This window comes from Conger conger, chromosome 7 (assembly GCF_963514075.1).
Source record: "Conger conger chromosome 7, fConCon1.1, whole genome shotgun sequence".
Classification (NCBI taxonomy): Eukaryota; Metazoa; Chordata; class Actinopteri; order Anguilliformes; family Congridae; genus Conger; species Conger conger.
This window is the reverse complement of record NC_083766.1, coordinates 3,425,144-3,437,643: the sequence shown is the minus strand read 5'-3', so window position 1 is coordinate 3,437,643 and position 12,500 is coordinate 3,425,144. Positions and strand designations below refer to the sequence as shown.

The 12,500-nt window shown below is 53.7% G+C and overlaps 1 protein-coding gene across 1 annotated transcript in view; it reads left to right on the top strand.

Annotated features, from left to right (window-relative positions):
- jade2 (jade family PHD finger 2) overlaps positions 1-12,500 on the top strand; it is a 77,600-nt gene that overhangs the window by 39,103 nt on the left and 25,997 nt on the right. The window contains 6 exon segments of the mRNA XM_061247930.1: positions 253-425; positions 4,324-4,535; positions 7,094-7,261; positions 9,053-9,169; positions 10,050-10,273; positions 10,275-10,560. Of these exon segments, the coding sequence (XP_061103914.1) occupies positions 253-425; positions 4,324-4,535; positions 7,094-7,261; positions 9,053-9,169; positions 10,050-10,273; positions 10,275-10,560 (1,180 nt within the window).

The following is a 12,500-nucleotide window of genomic DNA, read 5'->3' as shown; positions in this document are numbered from 1 at the left end:
CATCACACCTGCATCACACACCTGCATCACTGCTGCCACATCGACATCAACACAGCCCTCAATTTGCCATTAACTAACCGCTAAAATCCTGAAGGAATCTTTGTGCTTTACAATAGTAGGCAGGGTTATGACTTTTGAGGTTGAGATTCTTGTGACAGTATGTTATGGTTATCTTGGTTATGGTTATTTCCACCTCCTGTCTAGAGGGTGTGACATGATTTTAATTTAATGTGTCTGTGTCTGTGAATGCAGGGTGCTTCCCGAAGTCGGCCGGATCTCCTTCTACGCCTCGTCCCAGACCCGGGCGTTCGCCGACCTGGGACAGGGGGAGACGCGCCCCCCCGCCGAACCCCTCTGCCAGTACGACCTGGACGACCTGGACGTGTCCTGGCTGGAGCTGGTCAACGCCGAGTTCAGAGAACTGGGTAAGAGTCAGTGTGGGGGTTAGGGGACTGGGTAAGAGTCACTGTGGGGGTTAGGGGACCGGGTAAGAGTCAGTGTGGGGGTTAGGGGACTGGGTACAGATCAGTGTGGGGTTAGGGGACTGGGTACAGATCAGTGTGGGGCTTAGGTAACTGCTCTTTCACACCCCCTTCCAGTGTTTGCTTTGGTACAGTCCACTCAGTAGGGCCGCTCTGTGGGCAACCGCATGTTCCATTGATAGGTGTGTATAGGGGTGTTCCTCTGTCCTCTGTGTCCACGGCAGAATTACTCCCAGTCTTCAGCTCTGGGTCTCTGCCAAGCCTTCTTTCTTGGATGATTGACAGCTACTGACCCCGCCTATTGGCCCAGTTAATCTGCAGTTTGATCCTAAACTCAGAGATAAGGAGGATAATAGAATTTTCTTGTCGGCTAGACCCCGGTGTATTTGCTCTGCTTTTAAAAAGATTACGACGGGGCCTTTTTCAGATGTGTACTTATGATTGTTAATTTGAAATGGAAAAATAAATTATCTTAATTTACTTTACGTAGCCGTGTATGATCCTGCACCGGAGCAAAGAGAGACGAAGAGATTTCCTCCTCTTCCTCTTCTGGCCTCAATGACTTAATGAGCCCTAACATTTACACCATCTGCCATTTTCTCCACGCGCACAAATGCCAGCCAAAGACCGTTCTTCTGTCTCATGACTTATTTTTTGACTGTGATCTAATCCGAGTGAACCAGTGTTGGTGTCTACAGCTAATTAGCTCGTTTAGCCTGGGGAATCGGTGTAAACTAAACCTGCAGACACACACTGGCCCTTCAGGACCGTACTGCTCACCCCTGGGCTAAAGGATAGTAACACTTGTCATTTTTATTGTTATTATTATTATTTTATTAGCAGGATAATCCCTTAAGATGGGACAACTTGCTTTTCAGGGGGCTTGTAACGGTGATGGATTGTCATGGTGACTGATTGTCATGGCAACGGATTATCATGGCGACGGATTGTAATGGCGATGGATTGTCATGGCGACGGATTGTAACGGTGATGGATTGTCATGGCGACGGATTGTCATGCTGATGGATTGTAATGCTGATGGATTGTAATGCTGATGGATTGTAATGGTGATGGATTGTCATGTTGATGGATTGTAATGTTGATGGATTGTAATGGTGATGGATTGTAATGGTGATGGAATGTAACGGTAATGGATGGTAATGGTGATGGATTGTCATGGCGATGGATTGTAATGGCGATGGGTTGTAATGGCGATGGGTTGTAATGGCGATGGGTTGTAATGGCGATGGGTTGTAATGGCGACGGATTGTCATGGCGACGGATTGTAATGGTTATGGATTGTCATGGCGATGGATTGTCATGGCGACGGATTGTAAGGGTTATGGATTGTAATGGTGATGGATTATAATGGTGATGGATTGTCATGGCGACGGATTGTCATGGCGACGGATTGTAATGGCGATGGATTGTAATGGTGATGGATTGTCATGGCGACGGATTGTAATGGCGATGGATTGTAATGGTGATGGATTGTAATGGTGATGGATTGTAATGGTGACGGATTGTAATGGCGATGGATTGTAATGGTTATGGGTTGTAATGTTGATGGGTTGTAATGTTGATGGGTTGTAATGTTGATGGGTTGTAATGTTGATGGGTTGTAATGGTGATGGGTTGTAATGTTGATGGGTTGTAATGTTGATGGGTTGTAATGGTGATGGGTTGTAATGTTGATGGGTTGTAATGTTGATGGGTTGTAATGGCGATGGATTGTAATGGCGATGGGTTGTAATGGCGATGGATTGTAATGGCGATGGGTTGTAATGGCGATAGATTGTAATGGTTATGGATTGTAATGTTGATGGGTTGTAATGGCGATGGATTGTAATGGCGACGGATTGTAATGGTGATGGATTGTAATGGCGATGGATTGTAATGGCGCAGTCTGGCGTCGGTGGCTGACGGGGCTGTTTGCTGTGAAAACAGGGCGTCTCTGCCTGCTCTCGCTGTCATGGGGACGGTGCGGAGACTGTAAACGCTCCGTGTGTAACAGCAGGGCTGCGGATCAGAGGCCAATAATCCAACACAAAGCCGGTCGATCAGCCTTTGTGCTCCCGTCTCGGGGACGTTGAGCGTTTGAGGAAACTCAGTCGTCGGCTGCAGGAGATGCTCCCTCGATCGGCTCAGACCGACGCTGCCCTGCGTCAGCTCGTCAGCCGGGTATGGACACGAGCTGAGCTCTGGTTCCCTCCATCGCATCAACCGCGTTCAACAACCTGTGACCTCTGACCTTTGGGCCAGCAGCCTTCATCCTGTGACGTTTGGCCAGTCGAGCAGTGTGGGCTGTGGGCGGTACTCTAAAGCTCCCCCCTTAACTGGCCCCCCTGTCCCCCTGCTGCACTGGGGTAGGCACGCAGGGAAGTGGTCCTCCTCTCAGTCTGGAATCGGATCCTGGCACATAGTTTCCACATTGTTCGTCCAAATAGTTGGGCCATCGTTTGCCCCGCAGTCAACTGTAGTTAGCGTATAGTTGGCCATTGTCCATCATAATTAGCGTATAGTTGGCCATTGTCCATCATAGTTGGCTGTGGTCGGTCATGGTCCATCCATATCTGGCACATATTTGGCTGTAGTTGGCCCATAGTGTCTGTGCACAGCCCATAGTTATCAGCTGCAGTGTCATCCAGAGACTTCAGTCAGCAGGGGGGTTCAGTGGAAGTGCCTCATGCTAAACTGACGGCTAAATCCTCATTGGAGGATGTGGTGGAAGTGATGCTGGATGCATCTGGAGGCTCCAGGGTTGGAGGAGAGTAACGGGTGTGCCTGCCTGAGTTTGTTTCCTCTCGCTGGGCGATGCAGGTTGGAGGAGGGTAACGGAGTGTACCTGCCTGAGTTTGTTTCGTCTCGCTGGGCGATGCAGGTTGGAGGAGGGTAACGGAGTGTACCTGCCTGAGTTTGTTTCGTCTCGCTGGGCGATGCAGGTTGGAGGAGGGTAACGGAGTGTACCTGCCTGAGTTTGGTTCCTCTCGCTGGGCGATGCAGGTTGGAGGAGGGTAACGGAGAGCGCTGTACCAGCCTGTGTGTGGTTCCTCTCGCTGGGCGATGCAGGTTGGAGGGGAGTAACAGAGTGTGCCTGCCTGAGTTTGGTTCCTCTTGCTGGGCGATGCTGGTTGGAGGAGGGTAACAGAGTGTGCCTGCCTGAGTTTGGTTCCTCTCGCTGGGCGATGCAGGTTGGGCCTCTCACTCATCCTGCCCTTATCCGATCAAAGAGTTCAGCCTCTGAGTTTCTGAAAACGGTTGCCCTCGATGGAAACGCCTCCAGCTATTTTGCATAATTGATGCGCTTGTCCACCTTTACGGGTTAAGTTGTTTTGTTTTGTTTTTGCATGCCCAACTGTTGGTCTGAGCTTTACAGAGGAACTCTGGGTCCTGTTTAGCTGGAGGGTGCAAACTGCCAAAACCCGCCTCGGGGGCAATCTCTCCAAGCTGGCCTGGGTTCACATAGCATTTGTTTTGGATTCAAATACTTTTCTGTGCTCTACTGATCATGCCTGCTGCACTTGAGGAACAGACAGGTGGGATTTTTTTTTTTTTTACACTTTTGGGATCATTTGTTGCATACACCCGGCAAGTTGTCGAGGACCCGGCCCTAGGCCCCCCTGATGAGAGGTTGACAGGGATGGGTTAGGCAGGAATGCATTGTTAACCCCTCGCACACGCCATTGAGGTGGTAGCAAAGTGTAGTCAAATGCTGAAAACGATTTGAATCCCATTCCTGCAGAACAGTCGATCTCCAGGAACAGGGTTGGTGAGCGTCGGTCTACGTCCTGTTTTTAACGCCCCCCTCCCCCCTCTCCCCCCCCCCCCCCCCCCCCCCCAGCGCTTCCGGAGCTGGACGAGCTCACCATGGAGCGCGTCCTGATGGAGCTGGAGAAGCGTTGCCACGACAACATGCAGCTGGCCATCGAGACGGAGGAGGGGCTGGGCATCGAGTACGACGAAGACGTGGTGTGTGACGTGTGCCGCTCGCCGGAGGGCGAGGACGGCAACGAGATGGTCTTCTGCGACAAGTGCAACGTCTGCGTCCACCAGGTGCGTCTTCTGCCCAACGCCACTTACAGTTGATTAGACTAAGCGGGGACAACCCCCCCCTGGAGCAATGTTTGTGGGGTTAAGGGCTTAAGCGCCCAACAGCTGCACTGATCTTATCGTGGCGACAGCGGGGCATGAACCACCAACCTTCTGGCTCCCAGTCATGTACCTTAGCCACTAGGCTACAGGCTGCCTCAGTCATGTACCTTAGCCACTAGGATACAGGCTGCCCCAGTCATGTGCCTTAGCCACTAAGCTACAGGCTGCCCCAGTCATGTACCTTAGCCACTAGGATACAGGCTGCCCCAGTCATGTGCCTTAGCCACTAGGATACAGGCTGCCCCAGTCATGTACCTTAGCCACTAGGCTACAGGCTGCACCAGTCATGTACCTTAGCCACTAGGCTACAGGCTGCCCCAGTCATGTACCTTAGCCACTAGGATACAGGCTGCCCCAGTCATGTACCTTAGCCACTAGGATACAGGCTGCCCCAGTCATGTACCTTAGCCACTAGGATACAGGCTGCCCCAGTCATGTACCTTAGCCACTAGGATACAGGCTGCCCCAGTCATGTGCCTTAGCCACTAGGATACAGGCTGCCCCAGTCATGTACCTTAGCCACTAGGCTACAGGCTGCCCCAGTCATGTACCTTAGCCACTAGGCTACAGGCTGCCCCAGTCATGTACCTTAGCCACTGGGCTACAGGCTGCCCCAGTCATGTACCTTAGCCACTTGGCTACAGGCTGCCCCAGTCATGTACCGTAGCCACTAGGCTACAGGCTGCCCCAGTCATGTACCTTAGCCACTAGGCCACAGGCTGCCCCAGTCATGTACCTTAGCCACTAGGCTACAGGCTGCCCCAGTCATGTACCTTAGCCACTAGGCTACAGGATGCCCCAGTCATGTACCTTAGCCACTAGGCTACAGGCTGCCCCAGTCATGTACCTTAGCCACTATGCTACAGGCTGCCCCAGTCATGTACCTTAGCCACTACGCTACAGGCTGCCCCAGTCATGTACCTTAGCCACTAGGCTACAGGCTGCCCCAGTCATGTACCTTAGCCACTAGGCTACAGGATGCCCCACTCATGTACCTTAGCCACTATGCTACAGGCTGCCCCAGTCATTTACCTTAGCCACTAGGCTACAGGCTGCCCCAGTCATGTACCTTAGCCACTAGGCTACAGACTGCCCCAGTCATGTACCTTAGCCACTAGGCTACAGACTGCCCCAGTCATATACCTTAGCCACTAGGCTACAGGCTGCCCCAGTCATGTACCTTAGCCACTATGCTACAGGCTGCCCCAGTCATGTACCTTAGCCACTACGCTACACTATAGGCTTACAGCTCGTGGGCTGCCGTTTTTCCCTTAGTGATTATGTCAGCAGTGCTCAGCTTTTTAAAAAAGCTGATTTTCTTGGGCTATTGACTGTTATAAATGCCAAGGAAACCGCGCCCCAGAAATAGAAGCACTAACCGCTAACATCGAGCTAACGTCAAGCTAACGCTCCCCAGCCTCAGGCTTTATTGGGTGAAACGGCGCTAATTGGCTCGACAAATCCCTGGGTGGTTACAGGGCTGTGTGTGGAAGAACGTTGTAGCGGGGGTGCGTAAACATTCTCTCTCTTTCTGTGTACCTTCTCCCTCTCTCTCTCTCCCTCCCTCTCTCTGTACCTTCTCCCTCTCTACTTTGTCTGTATTTTTCTCCCTCTGCCTTTTACCCTCATCTCTCCCTCTCTCCCTTTTTCTCTCCATCTCTCTCCCCCTCTCCCCCCTCCATCTTTCTCCCCCTCTCCCCCCTCCATCTTTCTCCTTCTCTATCCCCCCTTTCCCCCCTCTCTCTCCCTCTCCCTCCCTCTCCCTCCCTCTCTCTCCCCCCTCTCCCCCCTTCTCCCCTTCTCTCTCTCCCCTTCTCTCTCTCCCCCTTTCCCCCCTCCCTCTCCCTCTCCCTCCCTCTCCCTCTCCCCCCTCTCTCTCCCCCTCTCCCCCCTCCCTCTCCCTCCCTCTCCCTCTCCCCCCTCCCTCTCCCCCCTCTCTCTCCCCCTCTCCCCCCTCCCTCGCCCTCTCTCTCTCCCCCCTCGCCCTCTCTCTCTCCCCCCCTCCCTCTCTCTCCCTCTCCCTCCCTCTCTCTCCCCCCTCTCCCCCCTTTCCCCCCTCTCCCCCCCCTCCCTCGCCCTCTCTCTCTCCCCCCCTCGCCCTCTCTCTCTCCCCCCCTCCCTCTCTCTCCCCCTCTCCCCCCTCCCTCGCCCTCTCTCTCTCCCCCCCTCCCTCTCTCTCCCCCTCTCCCTCCCTCTCCCTCTCTCTCTCTCTCTCCCCCTCTCTCCCCCTCCCCTCTCTCTCCCTCTCTCCCCCCCTCCCTCCCTCTCTCTCTCCCCCCCTCCCTCTCTCTCCCCCTCTCCCTTCCTCTCCCTCTCCCTCTCCCTCTCCCTCTCTCTCTCTCTCTCTCTCCCCCTCTCTCCCCCCTCTCTCTCCCTCTCTCCCCCCCTCCCTCCCTCTCTCTCCCCCTCTCCCCCTCTCTCTCTCTCCCCCCCTCCCTCCCTCTCTCCCCCCCTCCCAGGCGTGTTATGGCATCCTGAAGGTGCCGTTGGGGAACTGGCTGTGTCGGACCTGTGCCCTGGGGGTTCAGCCCAAATGCCTGCTCTGCCCCAAGAGAGGGGGGGCACTGAAGCCCACTCGCAGCGGGACCAAGTGGGTCCACGTCAGCTGTGCCTTATGGATCCCTGAGGTGAGATCTACTGGATCACTCTGTTACCCAGCAACGGGCTGTCACTCACACACACTCGCACACCCACATGCTCACACTCACACGCATGCACACACGCACACACACGCACGTGTACTCACACACATGCACACACACACACACACACACACACGCACACACACACATACATACACGCATATACACACACACACACACACACGCACGTGTACTCACACACATGCACACACACACACACACACACACACACACACACACGCACGCATACATACACGCATATACACACACACACACACACACACACACGCACATGTACTCACACACATGCGCACACACGCACGCACGCATACATACACGCATATACACACACACACACACACACACACACACTCATTAGACATCACATTACATTACAGGCATTTGGCAGATGCCTTATCCAGAGCGACATACATAAGTGCACATCATAGCCAGGGAGAAGAGCACTGAAAGACCCTAGAGGGAAGTACAGTTTCAAGTGCTGGGAATGACCACAGAGATAAGGACCTGGGCCTAGTAGATTAATCTGACAATGAATTATATCTATGAAACCGTTTTTATACAACACACCACTGAAGAATGATATACACTCACACTCCCATGCACACACACACACACACACACACACACACTCACACACACACACATAACCACTCATGCTCGCTCACTCACTCACTCACTCACTCACTCACTCACTCACTCACTCACACACACACACACACACACACACACACACACACACACACACACACACACACACACTCACACACACATAACCACTCATGCTCACTCACTCACTCACTCACTCACTCACTCACACACACTCAGGCCTGCGCCCTCACGCAGACACACACACAGACCCATGCACATATCGATAGATCCCGGCACTCTTTGTTAATCAATTCGCAAATGGAGTACAGATCATTGGGTCATCTGACCCTTAAGTAATGAAACAGCTCTCCTGTTTGAGTGGCATGTTACGGTTTGTTTGTTTTTGTTAGTAATGACATTTTCCCTGCGCCAACAAAGACAAGAAGCGTTAATAAGACAATGTGACAAAGACAATTTCACACATTGTTTGGGTGTGAATCCAAGAGATCACACAATTGAAACTTGATCTGTCGTTTGAGGGAAAAAAAGAAAGTCACATTTCCTGATTTTTTGTTCCTTATAAGAGCCGCGGTGTGTTCAGGCTCAGCCTGACTGCTCCACGCATTCCCAGCTTCAGCCCTTCACCTCTTGTGTGTTTGTGCAGGTTGTAACACAGGTGTGTTTGTGCAGGTTGTAACACAGGTGTGGTTGTGCAGGTTGTAACACGTGTGTTTGTGCAGGTTGTAACACGTGTGTTTGTGCAGGTTGTAACACATGTGTTTGTGCAGGTTGTAACACGTGTGTTTGTGCAGGTTGTAACACAGGTGTGTTTGTGCCGGTTGTAACAGGTGTGCTTGTGCCGGTTGTGACAGGTGTGTCTGTGCTGGTGGTAACATGGGTGAGGTTGTAACAGGTGTGTTTGTGCAGGTTGTAACACAGGTGTGTTTGTGCAGGTTGTAACAGGTGTGCTTGTGCAGGTTGTAACACGGGTGAGGTTGTAACACAGGTGTGTGTGCAGGTTGTAACACAGGTGTGTGTGCAGGTTGTAACACAGGTGTGTGTGCAGGTTGTAACACAGGTGTGTGTGCAGGTTGTAACACAGGTGTGTGTGTGCAGGTTGTAACACGGGTGAGGTTGTAACACAGGTGTGTGTGTGTGTGTGTGCAGGTGAGCATAGGCTGTCCAGAGAAGATGGAGCCCATCACCAAGGTGTCCCACATCCCTGCCAGCCGATGGGCCCTCTCCTGCAGCCTCTGCAGAGAACACACCGGCACCTGCATACAGGTGAGTGCACACTGCAGTGCAAACTACAGTATATACTGCATACTACACCTACATACTACACATACAGTTACTGCACACTGGCACCTGCATACAGGTAAGTGCATACTGCATACTATATACTCCATACACCTGCATACAGGTGAGTGCACACTGCAGTGCGTACTACAGTATATACTGCATACTACACATACGCTTACTGCACACTGGCACTGCACACTGGCAGTGCACACTGCAGACTATATACTCCATACACCTGCACACAGGTGATACGGAGCCTTTCACCTGCTTGGCTGTCACTCTGATCGTAGCACCTGAGCGCGGCTGCTGCCGCCTGCTCTACACGGCTGTGTTTACAGCAGAAATGATTTTCACCTTTTCTCCTCCTGTTGTCATTTTCCCGTGCTGCTGTCACTGCACACAGAACTACAACTCCCATGCACACAGAACTACAACTCCCATGCACACAGAACTACAACTCCCATGCACACAGAACTACAACTCCCATGCACAGAACTACAACTCACATGCACACAGAACTACAACTCACATGCACACAGAACTACAACTCACATGCACACAGAACTACAACTCCCATGCACACAGAACTACAACTCCCATGCACACAGAACTACAACTCACATGCACACAGAACTACAACTCACATGCACACAGAACTACAACTCACATGCACACAGAACTACAACTCCCATGTGTTCTGCAGTGAGTGAGAGAGTGAGAGAGTGCGAGAGTGCGAGAGTGAGAGAGTGAGAGAGTGCGAGAGTGCGAGAGTGCGAGAGTGCGAGAGTGAGAGAGTGAGAGAGTGCGAGAGTGCGAGAGTGCGAGAGTGCGAGAGAATACTGACACTCTCTCCTGCTCCCAGTGCTCGATGGCTTCCTGCATCGTGGCCTTCCATGTGACCTGCGCCTTCGACCACAGCCTGGAGATGCGCACCATCCTGGCGGAGAACGACGAGGTGCGCTTCAAGTCCTACTGCCTGGAGCACAGCAGCGCCCCCCAGGGGACCGGCAGGGCGGAGCCGCCCCAGGGGCAGCCCCAGGATCCCGCGCCGCCCCCGCCCCCGCCCCCGCCCCTGCTCACCCCCGGACCAGACGGAGCGCGAGAAGGCCAGCCGCCGCAAGCAGAAGCTGCAGGAGATGGAGGACGGCTTCTTCCTGCTGGTGGAGCCCAAGGACGTGGCGGACGCCATGTCCCTGCCCGACGCGCACGTGGACTTCCTGTTCCAGTACTGGAAGCTGCGCAGGAAGTCCAACTTCAACCAGCCGCTGGTGGCGCTGAAGCGCGACGAGGTGGACAACCTGGCCCAGCAGGAGCAGGACGTGCTCTACCGCAGGCTGAAGCTGTTCACACACCTGCGCCAGGACCTGGAGAGGGTGAGTTACTGTTCTCACACACACTCACGCACACACACTCACACACACACTCACGCACACACACACACTCACACACCTGCGCCAGGACCTGGAGAGGGTGAGTTACTGTTCTCACACACACTCACGCACTCTCACACACACTCACACACACACTCACGCACACACACACACTCACTCTCTCACACACACACACACACACACACACACACACACACACACACACGTATACACTCACTCTATACACACACACACACACACACACACACACACACACACACACTCACACACACTCACACACACTCACACTCACACACACTCACTCTACACACACACACACACACACACACACACACACTCACACTCACACTCACACACACACACGTATACACTCACTCTACACACACACACACACACACACACACACACACACACACTCACACACACTCACTCACTCACTCACTCACTCACTCACTCACTCACTCACTCACTCACTCACGCACGCACGCACACACACACACACACACACTCACTCTCTCTCTCACACACACACACACACACACACCTGTGCCAGGACCTGGAGAGAGTGAGTTACTGTACTCACACACACTCACACACACACACAAACACATACACACGCATATGCACACACTCACACCCATACGTACACACACACACACACACACACACACACACACACACACACACACACACACTGCGCTCTGGAGCTTTGAGTCCCAGGAGAGTTGCTGTTTCTGGGTCCTCTTTACCCTGAAACGCCCCCCTCTCCAGCCCCCTCAGTCTGGAGCTCCTGTACCTGAGGCCTTGACTCTCTCTCCCTTCGATACACCTTTCCGACGGAAGTCTTTCCCATCCAAATCCTTTATAAAGCAGTCAGCTGCTAAACTGTTAACGATTGGAGCTGCTAACGAGGTCTCAAGATTGGCACTTCATTATCAGGATTGAGAGAGACGGCCCCCCAGGTGTGCGGGGGAGGGGTAAAGACCTTCCTATAACCGCCCAGTGCTCTTCTCTCCTTCAGACGTGTGTTGAGATGGAGTCGGTGTTTGAGTTGTTGCACAGGGCCTGTTTCAGTCCCAGCCCCCCGTCCTGGGCCTACGCCGACCGCGGGCTGCACCTCCTCACATTTCGGCTCGACGGCAGCTTCACCGATAGGACCGTGTGAGGTTTGTGTCCTGACGTTTGGGCGCTTCTCATCGGCCGTGTGAGGTCATTCTCAGGCCAAGCGTTTCCCTGGTTACTGTCCTGCCCACCTCCAGTGGGTCTCAGCGCTCTGAGGCACTGAGCTGCACCCAGATCGGACACACCTGGAATTTTCAGGAATGTGTCCCGGCAGAGTGGGAATGTGTCCCGGCAGAGTGGGAATGTGTCCCGGCAGAGTGGGAATGTGACCCGGCAGAGTGGGAATGTGTCCCGGCAGAGTGGGAATGTGACCCGGCAGAGTGGGAATGTGTCCCGGCAGAGTGGGAATGTGACCCGGCAGAGTGGGAATGTGACTCGGCAGAGTGGGAATGTGTCCCGGCAGAGTGGGAATGTGTCCCGGCAGAGTGGGAATGTGACTCGGCAGAGTGGGAATGTGACCCGGCAGAGTGGGAACGTGACCTGGGAATTTTGGGGGAACCGGGCGGTTTTCCGTCGGGTTCATTGAGGATGCAGACGGTCGGAGCACCGGTGGTGTTTTTGGCGGGGGCGGGCGGTGGTGTTTTTGGCGGTGGTGTTTTTGGCGGGGGCGGGCGGTGGTGTTTTTGGCGGGGCGGGCGGTGGTGTTTTTGGCGGGGGCGGGCGGTGGTGTTTGGGCGGGGGCGGGCGGTGGTGTTTCTGGCGGTGGTGTTTTTGCGGGGCGGGGGTGGGCGGTGGTGTTTTTGGCGGGGCGGGGGCGGGCGGTGGTGTTTTTGGCGGTGGTGTTTTTGGCGGGGCGGGGG